General features: G+C 35.2%; 2 protein-coding genes and 2 long non-coding RNA genes across 7 annotated transcripts in view; 3 read left to right on the top strand and 1 right to left on the bottom strand.

Moving 5' to 3' along the window:
* The first annotated feature begins 370 nt into the window (after positions 1–370).
* LOC124447554 lies at positions 371–839 on the top strand. Its single transcript, XR_006948750.1, has 3 exons — positions 371–445; positions 525–711; positions 791–839. It is a non-coding gene; the product is annotated as an uncharacterized LOC124447554 (long non-coding RNA).
* A 27-nt stretch (positions 840–866) lies between these two features.
* Positions 867–2717, top strand: LOC124447553. Its single transcript, XR_006948749.1, has 4 exons — positions 867–1035; positions 1121–1290; positions 1361–1506; positions 1616–2717. It is a non-coding gene; the product is annotated as an uncharacterized LOC124447553 (long non-coding RNA).
* On the bottom strand, positions 1811–3189 carry LOC124447552. Its single transcript, XM_046998522.1, has 3 exons — positions 2702–3189; positions 2289–2543; positions 1811–2205 (listed from the first exon to the last, which is right to left on the bottom strand). The coding sequence occupies exons 1-3, from the start codon at positions 2986–2988 to the stop codon at positions 2022–2024; spliced, it is 726 nt and encodes a 241-aa protein (XP_046854478.1). The 5' UTR covers positions 2989–3189; the 3' UTR covers positions 1811–2021.
* Positions 3190–7706: 4517 nt separating this feature from the next.
* Positions 7707–19637, top strand: part of LOC124447550 (sortilin-related receptor-like) — a 30241-nt gene continuing 18310 nt past the window's right edge. For all 4 annotated transcript variants that reach the window (XR_006948748.1, XM_046998520.1, XM_046998519.1 and 1 more), the window contains exons 1-14: positions 7707–8045; positions 9703–9948; positions 10924–11079; positions 11607–11674; positions 11976–12028; positions 12535–12659; positions 13532–13615; positions 14571–14737; positions 15565–15766; positions 16033–16141; positions 16535–16608; positions 17483–17571; positions 18246–18421; positions 19175–19364. Coding sequence is in view for 3 of the 4 variants with exons in the window: in XM_046998520.1 (XP_046854476.1) it covers positions 7791–8045; positions 9703–9948; positions 10924–11079; positions 11607–11674; positions 11976–12028; positions 12535–12659; positions 13532–13615; positions 14571–14737; positions 15565–15766; positions 16033–16141; positions 16535–16608; positions 17483–17571; positions 18246–18421; positions 19175–19364 (1994 nt within the window). In the remaining variant the exon portion in view is untranslated. The remainder of the gene's footprint in view (positions 8046–9702; positions 9949–10923; positions 11080–11606; positions 11675–11975; positions 12029–12534; positions 12660–13531; positions 13616–14570; positions 14738–15564; positions 15767–16032; positions 16142–16534; positions 16609–17482; positions 17572–18245; positions 18422–19174; positions 19365–19637) is intronic.

The following is a 19637-nucleotide window of genomic DNA, read 5'->3' as shown; positions in this document are numbered from 1 at the left end:
AACAATTCCTGCTGGAAACCTACTTCTTTCATTTGGAATTTTGAGTGGAGGTGGATCTGCCAGCAAAACTTTAAAAATATTCCAGCACATGGGATTGCGGTGCATTTCATTGCGATCTTTTTTCCGACATCAAAATGTATGTGTGCAGTTTTTTCAAATATGCATGCAAAAATTTGCATCCATTGTTTGTTAATGAACATGTGCTTTTTCTAGGATTAATTTTTTCATAGGTTTCTAATTTTTTTCAGACCAAGCTGTTTCCAAGCATTCATTTACATTGGAAAAAGTACAAAGAATCATTGAATTCAACATTAAAGAAAATGCAAGACATAGTTCTTGCTGGTGATGGGCCATATGTATGGGGCATAGTGCAAAATACTGTGCATACAGTATGTTCTGCTGCAATGGACCCATAAGTAAAATTGTAGATTTTTGTTTAGTGCAGGTATGTAAAAGTAATTTAAGAATACCTTTTCCAAAGCACTGATCATTTTTTATATTGTTTAATTTTTACTTACTCTTAGAGAAATGAAGCTGGTAGCAGCCCAGCAATGGAGTATCTGGCATTCACAAAGGCATTGGAAGGGCTTTTACAGGATGGTTTGAGTGTGTCAACCTTTATTTCAGATCGTCACACTTCTATTTCAAAACACATGAAGGAGAAGCTTCCTAAAATAACCCACTACTTTGACTTGTGGCACTTGGCAAAGAGTAAGTAATAACTGTGTTTAGAATTTTATGTGTCTGGCTTAGCTTTAAAGATATGTGCATTTTTCTTGTTTTAAATCAGAAGTCAATAAAATTCTTAAAAAATTGGGACAGAAAAGGTTGTCAGGAGCCCTTCCTTTGGGTGAAGCCATGAATCATTTGTATTGGAGTGCAATGTCAACGGAAGATGGTAATGGACAGGTCATATGGGCTAAGTTTTCATCATTCTTGGAACATATGGCCAATGTTCATTCCAATTTCTCCAATCCAATTTTAATGCATGTGCTCATAGTGATGACATTGAGGAAAGGATGTGGCTTGATAAAGGTATGACCTTAAAACAATGAACATGATCACTGCTTAAAATGCTTTTGACATCTTAATGCAAAATGTTTTTGTATAAATTTTCTAGAATCAGTTGTGTATGAGAAAACACAAGCTGCTCTATTGAATAGCACGCTAAAAAGGTATTTCTCAAGCATCACCACTTTTACAGACCAGCTGCTTGGAAGGTTTTCACTCAGTGTTAAACCATTTCTCTCCAAAAATGATTTCATACTCATTTGCAGGAATGTATTGCAGGTATGCAAATAAATTAAGAGTACATAAATGGTAAATACATAACTTTATTCTTTGAGTTTTTCCTGTCTAGACACATTTTGGCTGTTTTGCATTTCAATGATAACTTGAGGAGGGATGAGCTGGTGATGAAAGGCAAGAAACAACTTAAAGTGCTATATCCAAAATTTAAAAATGGTGAAGCTACTGTGAGAAGTGTCAGAGTTCATCAAAATTTTGGTGAGATATGATTTCAAATACTACTCAAGTAAATAAATACAGTTGTAGTAGAGTTTTAGAGGTGTTAAAAATGCAATTTCTGTTCCAAAAATTGTGCATCTTTGTCTAGATTATATTAATGAACTTTATAAAACAATGATGAGTGCTACCAAAGAACAATTTCAAAAGGCATCTGAAGAACTGTCAAATATGTCTCCTGCACCAATGCATACCATGTTTGTTAGACAATCAAAAGCAGAGGCAATTAAAAAAAAGATCAATCGTCAAAAAATGGTAGTTGAAAATGTACCACCCACCAACGGTATGACTAAAACATACTTTATTAATTACTTACAGTTATGATGTCTAATATTACAATCTCAAAATTATAATATTTTAGTCCCATTAACAATGTCAGAAAATACCATTAATATAACAAGAACTCGTCCCACACTGTCAAACTTGTGGGAAACCAATGAAAGGTCACCAACAGGTCCTGGACTGTCCATAAAACAAGAATCAAAAATGAGGGTGAATCATTGGCATATAAGTAGTAAATTATTTATCCTCAAATTCTTCATCATCATAACCTGAAAATCTTTTCCCACAAATCGAGTCCTTATTGCATGATAGGCACAAGCAGGTAGTTGTATCCGCTTATTCCCTAAGTAGCCATGCACCAGCTGGGTAAATTCTCGATATGCAACACTTCTCAAATATCTAAATTTGCAAAATAAATCTTTGTCATAAGTTATTACATGAAACAATTTAATTGAACTAAATGAAAGCATACAGGTATGTACCTGTTCTCATCATCATGCTTCACATATTTTCTTCCATCTATTTTTCTGAATTTTGGGCCTGACATTCTTAATGACCAAATATCCAGACACACTGAATTGAATGCTGGATGAAGTGTAATGCATTTTGGGACAATTTTCAATTCATCCAGCACCATTTCATTCTTTAAGGACTCTATGCATTCGTCGAGCTCTTGGCAACATTGACTTTCTTTCTCATTTTGAAGCAGATTAGTTCTGCAATTACCACAAATGCACCTACAAATACCAAGTAGCATTTGTTCATGTTGCAATATAACTACTAGTTTAAATTGACAATGCTAACAAAAAACGCAGCACAATAATCGCTGACTTTGTGTGAAGTGAATTATGGCCCGTAACTTGTAAATATTTTAAAAAGGAATAAATACACTCACCACTGCTCCAAAGTCACACGATTGTTGAATCTACTACGCAGAGTTTCCAACAAATTTTGACGTTCACGTAATCCGTCATGATAATTTTGAACCCATTCTTCATCAGCAACAGGTTCATCTTGATAAGGCAGCATTTGTGATTCAATAGACTGTTCAGAGACATCAAGAGAGTCACTTTGATTATCCGTGGTAATCAAACTTTCTTCAGATTCCATCATGTAGTTTAACATTGAATCATTATCTGATTCATTTTGTGTTTCAATGGAATCAGAAGAGCTCGAGGCCATTTTTAATATTCCTGATGCGCACAATTTAAAACACTTTTTGTTCGACTCAAGTTGTAATAAATTTCGAATCCGTAGTATTATATACTATAATGTGTTTTCTTTGTTCGGGAAAAGCGTGTTCCCGATGTGACGTCAGATCCGGCGTTTTTCCAAGTTCTCGCCCTAGGTCTTTTGACATCACGGACAAGCAATAAATAACCAACTTAGAGCCATCCAAACTTCACGAAGATGAAATTTTTCAATTATAAAATATATTGCAAATGTTCTTAAAATCATCTAAACTATTATAATATTGCGTTTTTGAAAACATGTCATAGGCACTTTAAGTGGTAAAAGAAATCATGTATGAAAATCACCGTTGATCAAACATAAATTGAACAACCAGAATCATTTGCAAAGCAAATTTATACACAGGTTCGCCACTTGGGATGCGCCCTGGGTCTTTTACTAAACCTCTCTTGCTTTGCGGGATATTTAATCATTAATATCCCTGAAAGCATGCGTTAACTTATAATACTCACATGATGAATGGCAGCAATGCAGAGGAGTAGCAAGCTCGATAATTAGGGGAGGGAGGAGCAATAATCATGTATTTATATTCTGAAAATATCGATGAGAAATTTTGAGAGAACATTTTTAAAAAATTCATGCATATATTGTTGTTTGATTTTACTCTTAGGAACTCTGCTTGACTCAAACATTCTCAAGGCTAAAAAGAATTGGATAAAAAAGCTTCATGAAAGATGTCTGCCTTTGAACTTGCAAAGCAAGAAATTCGTGAACTGTTACATAGCAACCATAAATGGTTGGACTGCAAGCAGATTTCAGAGTGGCTGAAAGTGTTTAGACTTGTTTCAAATGCATGCAAGAGCTAGCTTCAACATATCTTGCTTTAATTGAAATATACGAGTAAGCCAGTAGGATTTCTCTTACGCATCCACAGCTTCAAAGCTATATGCAGAAAATATGCCACATCTAAAAGATTTTATTGCCATGCCACTGCTTGTATTGCTATTGCAGATATTTGGTGCATGTTATTTCATTTGCCCATTTGCAATGTGCTCATATTTGGAAGTGCTCATGATCTCAGAATTGCCAACAATGCTGGGCTCAGTTCCAGTTCTTACACAAACTTTTTATCATTCATACAAGACCCCATCTGGTTATCCCTACACAAGTACCAAGGTAAAAGAGTTGTTGCACGGCTCGTACCAATTTATTCCGGACGAAGTGGAAATTTTCCAATTTTTCATCATAAATTATATGAACATAAATTAGTTGATTGTTCAGTCCATATATGAGAAAACTTGCTCTAGCTTTTAGCTAATAAACAATTAAACATACTTATAGTTTGGTTAATAATTAGATAATAAATTTATGCAATTTCAGAAACATGTAAAGTATATATCGTTAACCGTTGACAACTGTTAACCATTGTTTGAAAAGCTTAATTCAAATAAAATTCAAAAAAGCATTACAGGAGTCGGTTGCACAAACCTTATTTCGATAGCGTAATCCATTGGATAGTGAAATTTTCAATCTTTTCAATTTGTAATCTTGCAATGTTTTATTTCAGTGATTGCTCAGTTCAAATGTTGTATTTTTCGTTTTCAAGAGGTTTTTAAAACTTTTCAAAAAATTGCTATCCAATGGATAACGCTATCCAAACGTGCAAACGGCCCTTGAAATGTATAAGTCTGTTGCTATTTACAGTGCAGCGTGGCAGCAGCGCTGCAAAATCTAAGAATACTTTCATCGCCATGCTTATTAACAATGCTTCTTACTGTTTTATTGTTTTGACTGTAGCAATTTTCTCCTTTGCGCGTTAGCACAAATCAGTTATGCGTCTGTCGATTCGTTTTTGGGACTGTATGCTATCCAATTTGTATGCGCAGTCGACACACAATTTTCAATTTTACTTATAACTATTCCAATATAAATATTATACATCACAAATAAACATTTCAAGCTTTTACATTCACAGCCAGTGACGGAAGAAGCCTGACTTTTTACGTGTGACAACTACTAAATGTTTGTCATAAGTTCCTATTTCCGTTCTTCCATAAGTTCATAGTATCGAATTACATTTATCTATTATATATTTACATAAGTTCCAAAATCGACGAGCCATCGATATTATTGTAGTCAAAATACTGCAACAAATTCTTCTTAATCAACAAAGCTGCAGAGCACAATTTTAGGAATAATGACAGGAAAACACTTTCATTTTGTCCAACAGCTGATGGTAACTCAGTTATGCACAGAGGTGAAACGTTTTAAATTTGAAGTAAGAACCTACACACCAAATATCCCCATCCGCCAGAAATTGGAATGTTGCACAAATTGCACATCTTGTTAGCTCTAAAATTAAATCGATTGCTAACATGGAATGCTTGAAAGCAGAAAAACTGGGAAGAATGACTGCCATGCAATTACCTGCAAGGTAATGATATAGCTAACATTAAAATGACAACTGTGAAACAAAAAGGAAGTTTATTGGAGACATTAAAAAAAATAAAGGTTAGATATGTACCTGTAAAAGTTTCTATTTTTAAATGCGTAAGACAACGGTAAAATAGAGATTGCACACTCATACCTATCCTTTGTGGCAATGAAGCAGCGCAACTTTTTAGCTGCCATCGAATCAGTGAGATCTCGTCTATAAAATTTCTACTCTAGATAAGTCTTTTTAACGATGTTTATTTGTAATACATTCCTATATGTGAAGTTATAGTTATATTTCTGATCAATTTTCTAAAAAATAACTATTTTGAATTCATAATCATGTATACAAGGGCGTCAACAATATATTCATTTTTAACAAATTGAAGTATCGGTGCACGTACGCGAGGGAGTTGATGACACGCCGATCTCTGCTGCTTTTGAGAAGTGCAAAGCAATTAAGCAAACCTGTTTTGTATATCCAGTGACAACCACTTATGAAAATTGAGAAGAATATGAAAACGAAAAGAATGAAAGCATGCAGTGCACGTGGTGAGACACACTTTTTCACTCAAAAACAAAACTCACAGTAAGGTTTGTTTGTGCAGAGGATTCTATAGTTGGATACAAACACTACTAACAAAAAGTGTGGCTTGGCATCCGTTATGTTTACAAAGAGAAAACGTGAAATGGAAGTGCAAAACTTTAAAAACAAGGTTCATCATACTTGATAAAATTAAAATCTCTTTTGTTCCAAATTTAGCGATAAATAGTCAAAACGCCATCCAGCGAAGTGAGAATAATCGAGTATATTTTGCAAAGAAGTCGGTGCTGGAGATTTTTGAACATAGCGACGATGCAAAACATGGAAACCCATTAGCTCTTACATGAATTTTCGTTGTATATTTATCACTTAGCATACACAACTCGAATTACCAGATTAAATTAATAACTCGAATTACTCGAATTATTAATTTTCATACACAACTCGAATTTACCAGAAAGTCACTCACCAAAAACGGTTTTCCTTCACGTATAATTGACCAAATCACACGTCGCTTCCTTAACAACACCTTTGCCCCTAAACCACACGTCGCTTCCTTAACAACACCTTTGCCCCTAAACCACCGTATGTGGGTCAAACCACACGTCATCTACACACCAGATTTTCGGAGCACTTGGGAATATCCCCCCTTACAGGCAACCAAGTTTCCCACCCTGCATCATCAAGCATTCTTGCTCACATTAACGCAACTGGACACACCCCCAACTTAGACGACTTTAAAATAATCTCCTCTTCCAACGATACTTATGAACTCTCCATCCATGAAAGCCTCCTAATCAATAAACACAAGCCTTCACTTAATGTGCAAGGAAACTCCATTCCACTTAACCTCTTTTAATTTCTCTTCATTTCACTTCCAAACTTCCTTATCATGTATCCATTCGACACCGCTTCCTTTAGTAGTAATTTAACACCTTTTTGTAAATATAATACCTTGTCTTAACGTCCTATTTATTATTTGTCTGAAGATGTCTTGAGTAAAGACGAAACGTCACAATAAATTTAAATTTTACAATTTGTTTTTTTTTTTGGTCTATTTCTATGGCTCTAATCAGAACTTTATGTTGGGCATTAATTTTTATCACACGTATTCGATTTCCGCTCGGCAAGTCTCTCGCTACAATTTTATCACTTAGCAGTTTGATTTATCATAGTTTTACAAGAAAATAGTAGGATCACAAATTTTGAATTCTTTTCAATTCTTTTGGAGATGGTTGACAAATTATGCTATTTTAAAGTCAAGTCCGTAAAAAAGAATTTGGTTCGCAGTAGTTATTAAAAAAAAGCACGCCAAAAGCTTGATTGTGTTCCCGATATATAAAAATACTCCATTTAACAAGGCGGAATTGTTTCATTAGTTTGCCCGTTCAACCAATTTTCAACAGTTTCATTGTTAGTTCACTTGCAAATGGGACGAAAAAGCGGCTCTGCACTCACCCCAGACCTGTTGACTCAACTCTCATGGCAAACACAATGATTGGAATTAATTTTACTAAGAAATGAATATCAGTTTTCACTGAAAAAAAATTCATTGTAGGAGTAAAAGATCGGGCTGGCTTCGCCACTGACAAAGTATAACTCTTGGTCTACTATTGTTATTAAAATTGCAGCAAAACTTGATCCAATAAATTCGTCCAACTGGCATGCCGACCAGGAAGTACGTCACTGTACATATGATAATTAACCCCCCCCTTCAATCCTCCAGCGAGTCGCGGACTGCGGACTTCATAATGAGTTATGGCTATGACCTGCGCATGAATTTCAATGCAACTTTGGAGTTTGTAAAGTGTTAACAATGAATAAAGTCTGTGCTATTTTCATTTTTCTCGTTTTTTTTCGCGTAACATTAAGTGAAAGAGCGACGAGTAATTGCAGAGCAAAGCATTTGTTCGTGCAAAGAGACAAACCGCTTCGTGGCAGCTCATTACCGTCTCGTGAAATTTATCTCTCGTCAAACGACAACGAAACAGGAAAAGAATTACGTAAAGAAAGCTCGTTACATCGTTCAAGGCGATCCCTGAGCAGTAGTACGAATCCTACCCATACTGTGGTATGTTTGATTCAATCTTCGTTTATGTTTTCGTCTTTATTCTACCCAAACGTTCACCCAAACTTCTATGAACATAAATGTTATAGAGTAAACAAGAATACGGAAATTTGATACTCTAAATTTAAGTTCTAGTTTTGTGATCGTATCCAACACAGCAAAGCAAAGTACCTGCGTTTTTAGTTAATGTTTTGTCGAACGAGTTTTCGAAAACGTTTGCGAACTGAATAGACTTCAAAAATGATGTAATCAACTACATCAATCGCACAAATTTTTATTACGTATATTATCGCAATTCAATTTTGATGAGAACTTCTTTGAAATTCCGCATCTCTTGAAAATCATTTTAGTACTTTCGCTATTGCCCTATCGATTTATCGTGCGATACGTAAGCCGCTAGATCGATGGATATGTAATTTGGCTGTGACCATTATTTATAATTGGGCAATGAAAAAGTTCAAATGTTATTGTGGTATTTTATTACCAAAGTCAAAAGCGTCGTGAAATTTTATGTTTATAAAGTTATTCATGGTATAAACTAGGCCAAACCATGCCACGATGTTTTAATAAATATTCAGAAATTTCTTTGTTGCTACCAAGTGCTTGCATATGTCTATAGAGCATCGTACAATATAAAAAGTCCAGACGGTTTCTTGCCAACATATTTTGCAATAATTTGCATTCTTGAGCACGTACATTTGTCGTAATGTAAGATGACATAAGAACACATTGTCACCATCCACATTCTCGTATGTCTATTCATGTGTATTGTTGGATGTTGTTCACCATCCATCCAGTAATTTCTATCAACTTCTCAATTGCAAATGTACTTTTTGAAGTGATATTCAACATCTTAGAAAATTCAGACCATATTGAGAGTGGCTGTTGCATTGTTTTCAAGCTCACATGCATGAAACATATAGTGTTGAGAATATGTATTGATTTTATTTTTATTTCAAAACAAGTTTTGCAATAAATCAAGATTAGTTATGCAACAAGATATTTTATTTCAAGATGTGACCAGAATTGAAAGTTTACAGTACAAAACATAAATTTCTTTGACCATCACAAATCATGACTTAGAGAGAGAATATGTTTGTGACAGTGAATGAGACGGATTGTGGAATATGGTGAAAATAATAAAGTAAGACAGGAGGAAGGCACAATAATTAGTTTTGGATTCAGGTAGTTGAATTATTTTGTGGTGGTTATAGTTTAGGGTAGGGATGACATCAACTAAACAACTTGTAAAGAATATTCATTGTAACCATTTGCATAGTTGCATTGTAAGTTAGTTTTGTAATTGATAGCAGTTTTTTGGCATAAGTAGCTTGGAGTCATTCCTAATCACAGAACAATGGTACCTTATGTCTCTTGTGGTTTTGGGAAGTGCCAGGAAAAACAGCCTGTTTGAGAAGATTTTGTAATTGCCCTTTACAAAAAACAGTTTATATCTGAGCTACCAATGTAATTTTACAATGTACGATTCACAAGTTTCACCCGTGTCCAAACTATATTGCATTTTAATGACATTAGATGTTTATCTGAGTTGAAAAATATTGTGTGTCGTCACATCAGTATTTAGCAAAAGTATGTATTGAAACTGCGCATTACATTATGTAATGGTAATGCCAAGTTTAGTATTTTTTTCTCTTTGTAGCATGAATTCCATGATTCTCATAACCTGCTGATCGTGCAATGGAGCGGTATTCAACATAGTGACACTGTTGTAGTTGTCACACGAGACGGTGATCAAAAAGCAAAAAGTACCAGCTACCTTTACGTTTCCAACAACTATGGTGTAAGCTACCAGAATATGTCTCATTTGTTTAAATACACAAAGAATGGCGTGAAAAAGCAGGGCCTCGTCAACACGTTTTACAGCAGTCCTGCAAAGCCGACCTGGGTAAGTTGTTTTCTGTAAAGCCAACATGTGTGAGTTTGTGGATGTTGTTTAAAATTGTGAGGTCTGAGGAGGTAATGGGAGATCTTTGGTGAAAAAAATTTACGCGTTCAGTGTTTACAAAACTTGACACGATTTGGAAAACGGAATTGTGTTAAAATTTGCATATTTTTTTTATTACAAAGTCCATGTCTGTACGTGGTAGTTCTTAAGATCGGTAGTTGCCGAAAGGCTTCAAAATAACCCGGAAATTATCCACAATTGAAGAAAATTGCAAAGATATGACAATTTTCCAGTCATTGAACATTATTGTTATAGAAACGCAAAATTTATGGAATTGTAAAAAGTTCACTAGAAGTTTAGTTCGCAAGTTTTCAATTTGCACACACGAATTCACAAATCTAGTATGAACGATGTTCACAATCTGGCAACACAAACTTTGGAGGCTATTTGTTTGCCATTGAATTGCTATTAAAGAAATAAAAAATGTCTTTCTGTGTTTGCACTGGCTTATGCAAACGTAGGAGACTTTTGGGAGAACTCGAGAGCTACGTAATCAGTGTAAGCCTGCGACCGAAGGTCAAGGGTTGCACATGCTCGAGAGTTGTCACAAACGTATCTGAGGTTCCCTAAGCCAGTGCAAACACGAAAAACATCTTTTATTCCTTTTATGCGAAAAGGACAAATTTCAAACGAACGTTTTAATTTCCTCTAAAATGTATTCATGATTGATTTGCAAATTCTCTTGATTGATTTGATTGGTTGAGCTCAGATCGGTTTGCACAGGCTATTGACCAATCACCGCACGCGTTTTACAATGTTTATTTTATGATATAAGATAGATATTACATATATTTTCGTACTCATCCAGTAAAGCAATGAAGTTTGACGCGTTAATTTAATGCATTGTTGTCTATTTCGAACGGAAACTTGGATGCATTACGTGAGCTTCCCCCTTTTTGTTTTCTTTTAACACAGTACATCTTCACCGACACTATTAACAAAGTGCTGTTCATTTCGAAAGATGACTGCAAAACGATCACGCCGTCGATGATCTCTTTCACACCATCAGAAATAACTTTTCATGACTCGAAAACCAATGGTGTTGTCGCGTATGATCAAAGTACGAAAACGGTAAGTTGTAGTATTACCCACACAGAATATCATACATTGAACTGAAGACTAAACTGAGCTCTGAGCTCTGAGCTTTGTCCAGTCCATAGATTAGTGCCAATAGCACTCTCAGTTTTTTGAAGCACTGCCAAAACAAAAAGATTTGCAACCGTACTCGGGTATCAAACGCGATAAAGGTTTCCCTTGAATGAGATTTTTGAGGAAATTTCAAAGTTGAATACTTTCATTATGTTTGTACTCAAACTGCACGATTCACATAGCTAATGCGAGTTATGTAAAGTATTTTTAAAGAAGGTATTCATAACATGAATTATTTCACGGAGAAAGGTTGAACTTTTTTGCAACTCAGGGCTCTGCACATGTTCACATGTACGATGGACAACCATTTACGTATTCAGATCAGTGGGTCAGCTTAGCACAGTTAATTAGTTGTTTTTTTTCAGTGTTTGCAACCGTACGCGATTGACATTTTGTAGATACGTAGCTATTTGTGCACTTTTAACATTCTATTTTTGCTATCGTTTCAGTTGTATTATTCGAAAAATTTTGGAAAAACCTGGACTATAAGGGAGAAGAAAGTCGTATCATATTTCTGGTAATTATTTGTTGTTCATTGAACTTTGGGGGTAAAATCTAGTTAGGCGGTACGGAAAGAGTTTATTTCCCGCTCGCCCACAATATTTCGTTTTAAGAATTTAAGGTTTGCAGAAATCCTGGATAAGTAATCAATCAATTTTGCTGTTAACATATTTGCATACCAAAATTTGATTTCGAAAATATCCATTAAGGTGCATAACTATATATATACCGGAATCTATGCGCTCAACGCGCATGGGCGTAGGATTTGCCGTTTCAGAGCATTCGCTGTGCCTTCATGTTTGTATTCTGATCTGTAGGGGATTCAAAGATGTTGATTCTGATGATGTTATTTACATGGAATTGGATAATGGTAAGAGTGCGTAATTGATGACGAGTCTTGAGAGGAATCGTTAATGAGGTCTTGTTTGATGCTTATGTGCATTTTGACAGGACTTAAAATTAATGACATTTTAATTACGCAGTTTGAGCTGTTTCAGTATAATTTTATGTAGCTATCGTATACGTCGCTTTTTTATGCATTTCTTTTTTATTATTGTATTCGATCTGTTCACATTTTCGTGTTTTTCCTTTCAATTTCCTTTCTTTTCTTTTTTTTTTAAATTTGCCTAGTCCTTTCTTTACCTTTCGGTAATTCTGTGTTTCGTTTCCCTGAAAACCACTTGACCATTTGTTATTTTTGTTATTTGTCTTTATTTTCTGTTCGCCTCTACACTGTTCTTATCTTTTTTACATTATCTTCTTCATTTCGCCGAGAATTGTATTAAAATTGGCGAGGAAAGTTGATATCTCCATGAATATAGCTACACGTACATGTTTATCGTACGCACTGTTCACTTTTTATGGTTTTGGTTGCAGGGGACAACACGTCGAAGATCGTCCGTGATCGTTGGGACCATAAAAGTATTTTTACTCATTCAATTGTTGCAAACAACGTGTCGGACTTTGAAATAAACGATGTTTACATGTTTTTTACCCGAAAGGTAAACGTTTATTTTCGTTTCTTTCTTTTTTGTAATGTACTTGTTCTCTGTTTTAAAAAATATAAATAATTTTTTTAGCCAACGTTGTTTTTGCCTCTAGTTTTTTCACCATGTCTTACTGACGTTGAAAAGCGTATCGATGGGATTATAAAAAAAATATTATATATATTTTCTTGCTACCAGCCGCATCAGTATAGTGCGTGGCGTACTTCGCAAAATAGACTAATTTAGCCAACACGACGTTTCGTCGAAGACGTCGTCAAATTTTGCTAGGGATCTGGGTCTAGGACGCCATCACGTCGTAAAGTAATTGTGATTTAGCAGACCTTTTGTAGGACTTCGTCCAAGAATAGTATAAAACAAGTTTCATCCGTTTCGGCATTTTCTTGCTGGCCCGTTTTTTCTATCATTTTCTATCACTTTGATGTTAAAAATGTCCTACAGTATATTTATTTCGATAAACAATCATCGACATTCTGTTTTGGGACTAAAATTATTTTCACTTGGGGGAAATCCCCGAAATTAGAGCAGACCAGCGTTGTTTATTTGTTTTTCTTTGCGCTTTAGGAAACAAAACATTCGCAGTTTTTACTGGAATAAACATATGTATTCGTGAATGATCTTTTAAGATGCTAATATTCTGAATAATTCTTTATTTTTGTCCTAAAGTTGCATGAGTTTCTTTTAACCGTCGTCGATAAGACGTTAAATTGTATGTTTTTACGTCGTAGTCGTTAACACGACAGCCGTTGTAGAGTAAACCGGAAATAAAAAGTACATGCAACGCCATTTTTATGACGTCACGAAACTGCCTACTAACAGCTTCAATCAATCACGTATGTTTTCTGTATCAACATTTTTTTTTACTTCAGAGCGCAAATGGTCTCGATCTTTATGTTGGATATCATTATAAAGACATAAGCAAAGCCGAATTTCCAAATGATATGAGGAGAGAGGTACGTTAGCTACATGAATTCAGTTTGTTGAATTTTATGTTTGTTGTCAGTTATTTTATTACCAAGATATCTCGCACGGATCGTCGTTGCTCGTCAAACAGAATTCCGTGTTACCCTTGTTTAATTTTTATCATTCGGTTACTTCCGATAAGTGTTTAAGATGAGAACAACTCGCGCAAACTATAAACTAAGTGCATTTGCCTATTTTATTTGCGAAGCCATCCCGTTAATTTTATCTTGCTATATATTTTTTATTTGACTGCTCGTGCTGTGAAAATAAGTCACAGATTTCTAAAGAAATGAATTATGATAATTGAATTTGAAATTATTAATCATGAAGTTTTTTTGTAACCGAAATGGTGAAATTATAAAAGTTCTTACAAGTAAATTTTAAATAATTAATTATTATATATATATTTACAACCAATGAACAATTAAAAACTAATATCTAGTTACTGTTATTTCTTATAATACTTTGTGGTAAAAAGGAATTTTTAAAACGTTCGGTCATGCAACAAAAATGTTGGTAAGATCCACGGCTTCTTAGGTCGTAATTACGAATAATTCTTTTTGGCAAGAATTCGTGGAGTTTAGGATTCATAATATTGTTCATAAAAACGTTTATTACAAAGTTTGTCTCGTCGATTTTTTTAGGTTAAAATGTTTACATAATCCAAGGCTTTTTCATGATGTGAAATTTACATAGTAGGACTTAAACTTGGAAGCTGGCTTCGCCATTTTTCCATTTGTTTGTAGATGCTCTCGTGCTCTCTTTTTTTATTTACTTTTTTATGAAAAACAAATTGATGCTTGTATTCGTGCTTCCCTTATTTTTCTTCGGTTATCAGTTTTTGCAAAAATCAAAAACTTAAAAAATTCAATGAATTCAATTTAGTTGATCGGTTATATAGCTATGTGTAATTGCACCTGACTCTAGAGTATCTTTTACGTATAGGATTATATGATCGCTGATGCAAGCGAGGGTCAGGTGTTTGTTGCTGTGAATCATAACAAAAACACTTCACATCTTTATATATCTGACGTGAAAGGCAAAGTTTACACGTTATCATTGGAACGAATCCTCCTGTATCTTCCTTATTATTATACAAATACTTGGCACAGGTATGATGTGTGTTGTTGTTCGTTTTAACTTTTATCTAGCTTTTTATTTGTTTTTGTATTTTAATACTTTTTGCCAGTTATTTTTATCTTGCTCCGAAATCCACCTTCCGGTATGAATCTTTGAATGATACGACTTTTTAAAAAAGGTCTTGTGGGCTTCGTAGAAAAAGCATGAAAATGGTTTTGTAAAAAATTATAGGCTCCCCATAAATTTAGGCTCCCGAAGTAGGAAGCTGTTCTACCTTTTACTGCCGCAGGCCTTACAGTTTTTTCTCTTTTGCATTGTTTTGTAGCTTATTCTTAAATTTCATACAATTGCAATGGACCGAAATCTTTGTTTGCCCTCATGTTGTTTTTTAATTGAAAAATTTGGCTTTCACGGCGTTTCAGCCTATCAGGTCACAATACCCACAGGACAATTACACTCTTTATGGAACAGTTAGTGGCGGATCCAGTGTACATTAAAATAAATTATAGCTCTTCATTTTTAAATTCAATTTACAATCAGAAAAACACGATTGGTTTTTAATTTCTAAAGAATATAATTTTACAAATGGATTTGCTGCCAATGTGTTTAGAAATGTAAATATATGGCAAAATGTGCTGCAGTAATTTATTTTGACGTATTCTAGATCCATCACTCGGTTTCAGGTACCAAGTTTAGAAGTGCAATTACTACACTTATCGATTTACAGTCGAGAAATATCTCAAAGTTTAATTTTATAGATGTAAAAGTTGTGAAAATTAGTGAAACTAAATAAAAAAAATGTAAACGAAGAGATATTATCAAGCTACTATGGTGTGTCGTTGTTTTTTTTTTCATCCAGGCTTTACATGAAGGAGAGTTTTGTCGACCTGTATAAAGTAGCTTCGATGCGTGGAGTTTATATTGCAAGTCAACTGGAATACGGGAAAATTGGAACAAGGCCTATCCACACGAAGATATCCTATAACAAAGGCGGCTTCTGGCATGATGTCAAGGCTCCAGCGAAACACAGTAACGGTTCAATGATGAACTGCTTTAGAAAAGTGAGATTATGGCTTAAATTTTTGCTTTACTATTTTGTGAGTGTAAATAATGCTTTTCGCGGAGCTTTTCGCTAAAGCATTTATTCGAGGAAACTTTTCGTCCCATCGATGCGTGCGATTTAAATACTTTTTGGATAACCTGCTTGCGTATGTTGTATTTTTGATTTCTCTAGAAAGCATAATACCCCCCATTATCGTTAGACGTAGTATTTGTTGAGTGTATATTGAACAATTTTTTTATTGCATATCATTTTCCAACTTTTTAGGACGGTTGCTCACTTCATCTGGCCACTCATTTTGCTAAGGAACATCCGGGATATTGGGCTCCTCCAATCAAATCGAGAAAATCCGCTCCAGGTCTTATTGTGTCCTCTGGTAAGTGTTTTTTCTACTGCTTGTTGCTCTGTCTGTTTTGGGCGGAAATTTGTTGCCGTGGGGTAGGCAATGTGCAATTTGACGAGAGAAGTTAAGGTGGCCAATTACGTTAGCGCACTGACCAAAATGGGCATGATCAACACTGTTCCTGGAATTTGGAAAAGTTTTTTCTCTAATTTCTTTGTAGCTTAATGTTTTCGATCTTAACCAATGAAGCTGATAAAGAGATATATTTTTTGCATATTTCGTACCACCTTTTTATAATTTCTGTTTGCTCACGTGACATCTGACATGTGACGTTGGGTCTTCCAACTTATATTGCACATCAATTTATATTAACTATTCTCGTTTTGGTTTAATTTGCACTTTAACATTTTTTCTTTTTTTGATTAGGCAACACTGGAAAGCGTTTTACCATTAACGCAAATGTTTATTTGTCGAATGACGCTGGCAAGTCTTGGCTTGAGGTGAGCAAATTTTGTTGATATTTTTTGCTGACAATAAACATGCGAACGAAAGCCGAATGAAAGTGCTGTTGCTGCTTTTGTGTTTTGAGAACTGAGATGGGTTAGATTTCGGCGAATACTTTTGCCGTAGCATGTTGGACTTTTTTGTTAAAGTATGTCATTTTTTTATTATAATTGGGAGATTTTTTAAAGTGCACTCTGTTAAACACGAATGCTTTCGCTTGATTTTTGGCATGTTGATATTTTGTAGGGAAATTTGCACTGCCCTCTGCTAGCCACAGGTAGGAGATGTACGCACCTCTCTGCGCTTTCCCTAAATCCGTTCCTATTTGAGAATCAAAACAAAATCCACGTTCGCAAAACTTCGCATTTTTTTTAAATGCGGTCGTACTGCATACTATAACCAATGTGGCCTAACCTTGTCACGAGAAATCGTGGCAGTAGTCCAAATCCTGTCTTGAGATTTAGATTGGAAGATGAGCTTATCTGTATAAGTTATCGTGACAATCATGAAATAGACATTTACCTGGTTATTTAACATAACAACGCAGGATTAAATGGTAAAGATTTTAATAATACACAACCCCCGCCCTTAGTGTCTTGTATTTAAGTGTTACTATTATATGTATGCCGTCGTTGTTGTTTTTACACAATCTTTGTTACATGGCTCTAATGACGTCATGCTTGAAATCTGATCTCACACGGTCATGTTATTGTGGCCTTCAGTTACCGTAATAAGGGGCTCCACTCTACATTTATCGTGATTCCGATGAGCAATAATTTACTTTGATTGGCTTCTTCGCGGATCGATTTTGTAGAAGTTTACTATTGACTTCTCATTCCATTTACTAAAACGGATGTTGCCTTATTGCAGGTTCTTCAAGGTAGATGGTACTACAATTTTGTCGATCATGGTGGAGTTGTCGTTGCTGTACGTCAGTGGTCACCTACAAAAGAGATTTTGTATGTATATAGCATGATGTAATAAATGTTACGTGACTTGTGTGACATCGTTCTTCGGTTTTTTTGTCCAAGTCTCGTGCAACCACTCATCACCCTTGAAACGAGGGTACAAGATTATTGTAGATTTTGTCGTCAAACAGTGGGAAACCATATTTCTCGTATGAGTCCTTACATTACTAAAGAAAAGCTTTCCCCCATTTACGTCACATACATTCAAGTGGTAGCACAGATTTTACTGCCTTATTCGAGCTCATAGGAATGGCTTTCAACCTCCGCTTTCAACTCTGTTCTGATCTCATCTTTTATAAAATGTTTATAGGAAAATACACTACCAAGCTGTAACTAACTCGTTTCGCAATAGCCTTTCGAATCAGATGTTAAAAAATTGAAATAATAAATTACATTAATTTTGTATGAAGCAGTATAATTTATGCAACAGATTGAAGGTATGTGACGTATGGTATGATAAGCGTTTCTTTAATATGGCAATGACCTGTTCGAGAAGTATGAACCTATGACGTTAGCCGAAATTTTCCTCATGGTTCTTATTTTAAAACATCCCGGGGCTTTCGTACATTTCAAAATAGAGCACACTATCCCTTAAAAATCATCCTGTTTTCATTCCTGTTTTCAGCACTTTTGATTGATATGTTACGACGTTAAATTTTCTTTAGGTATAGCGTCGATGAGGGTTTGACGTGGAAACGATACAATTTCACTAAACAACATGTTCGAGTTTATGGTTTGTTAACGGAGACAGGCGAGAGGACCACAGTAGTTACAATTTTCGGATCGTACAAAGGACGTCATAATTGGATTGTTGTTCAAGTCAATGTTTCAAATGTACTAGGTAGGCCAAAAAATCTTTCTGCTGTGTGTAGTTTTGTTTAGAATGAGTCAGAAGCAAATTTTGACGGAGACGGGCTAGACCGACAGTGATATGGATTTTGATCAGCTTGTTCATACGAAATACGGGTGTTTCCACTGTGCTTTTTTTCCTGAAAACTTAGTCGATCACCTCTTTTGGACATGGTTGCTTATGCGTGCACATCTGATCCACTTGCTTCCGCACGCGTTTTTTCGCCTTTTTTCGACTTTTTATATTGGTCTGGATTAGTTTCTCCAAACTAACTAAAGTCCTTTAACTTGTCTTCAATCATGAAGTGTTCTCGCTGTCGTTTCACAGTTCCACTTTGGTCCCTGCTATTTACGCTCATATATTCCGTCTTGTGTCGTTATTCAACACGCGATTTGTATCATGACAAAAAAAATCAGGCGACCTTTTTTTTTGCGAAATAGTGTGATCCCATTTTGATGCGGCCCTTATCTGTATCTTCTAACCACTTGATCTGCCCGTTGATGCTATTTGTACGGTTTACAAACAGTTCGTGTAAAAGTAATGTGTAACAATCAACTCAATGCCTGGTGGTTAACGTTTCTTGCTTATGCTTTGAGAATCGAAATCTGAAATTATACTGGACGATAGGAAAGATTACGTATTGCGCTTGCTGTGTTATTTATGTGACCTAACCCCACTCTTCATTGAAAATGATTTCTTAAATAATTTTATTCAGTCTTTCCTTCAATTAAGTTTATGTTACAGGGAGGCCTTGCTCCAAGTCCGACTACGAGATCTGGTCTCCTCACAATCGTTACACTCGTAGTCTCTGTGTTCTCGGGCAGACCCTTAAGTACGAGCGACGAAAGCGAAAATCAGTCTGTTTCAATGGCTTAAATTACGATCGACCTGTCAACACTACCAAATGCAAGTGTTCGTTTCACGATTACGAATGGTATGTTTTATGGCACTTTTAGGGTCGCACAAGTGGGAGGGTGTATGGGGGTGTCACTCCCCCCCCCCAAATAATTAGAAATGCAGTCGGTGGAAGTACTATAATAGTCTGCAGAAAAAAAAGTTTTTATTACTAAGCAGATTATTACAGATGATTTGGATAAAGTGTAAGTTAAGAGTTAAAACACTAAAATTTTCGTATAAATCAAGAGTAACATTAGAGCAAGACAGTTAGTTGGTAAAACATATGCTGTTCGGACATTGTCACAGCTCG

Source organism: Xenia sp. Carnegie-2017, unplaced genomic scaffold (genome assembly GCF_021976095.1).
Source record: "Xenia sp. Carnegie-2017 unplaced genomic scaffold, XeniaSp_v1 HiC_scaffold_22, whole genome shotgun sequence".
In the NCBI taxonomy this organism is placed as follows: Eukaryota; Metazoa; Cnidaria; class Anthozoa; order Malacalcyonacea; family Xeniidae; genus Xenia; species Xenia sp. Carnegie-2017.
This window is presented reverse-complemented; position numbering and strand designations above follow the sequence as displayed.

What these genes read in the sequence shown, in the direction of transcription:
- LOC124447552 (XM_046998522.1), bottom strand. Translation starts at nt 2,988, where the DNA reads ATGGCCTCGAGCTCTTCTGATTCCATTGAAACACAAAATGAATCAGAT. An exon ending in CGTGTGACTTTGGAGCAGTG is followed by an intron (nt 2,544 to 2,701) that starts GTGAGTGTATTT and finishes TGGTATTTGTAG; the next exon opens with GTGCATTTGTGGTAATTGCA. An exon ending in AAGCATGATGATGAGAACAG is followed by an intron (nt 2,206 to 2,288) that starts GTACATACCTGT and finishes TTGCAAATTTAG; the next exon opens with ATATTTGAGAAGTGTTGCAT.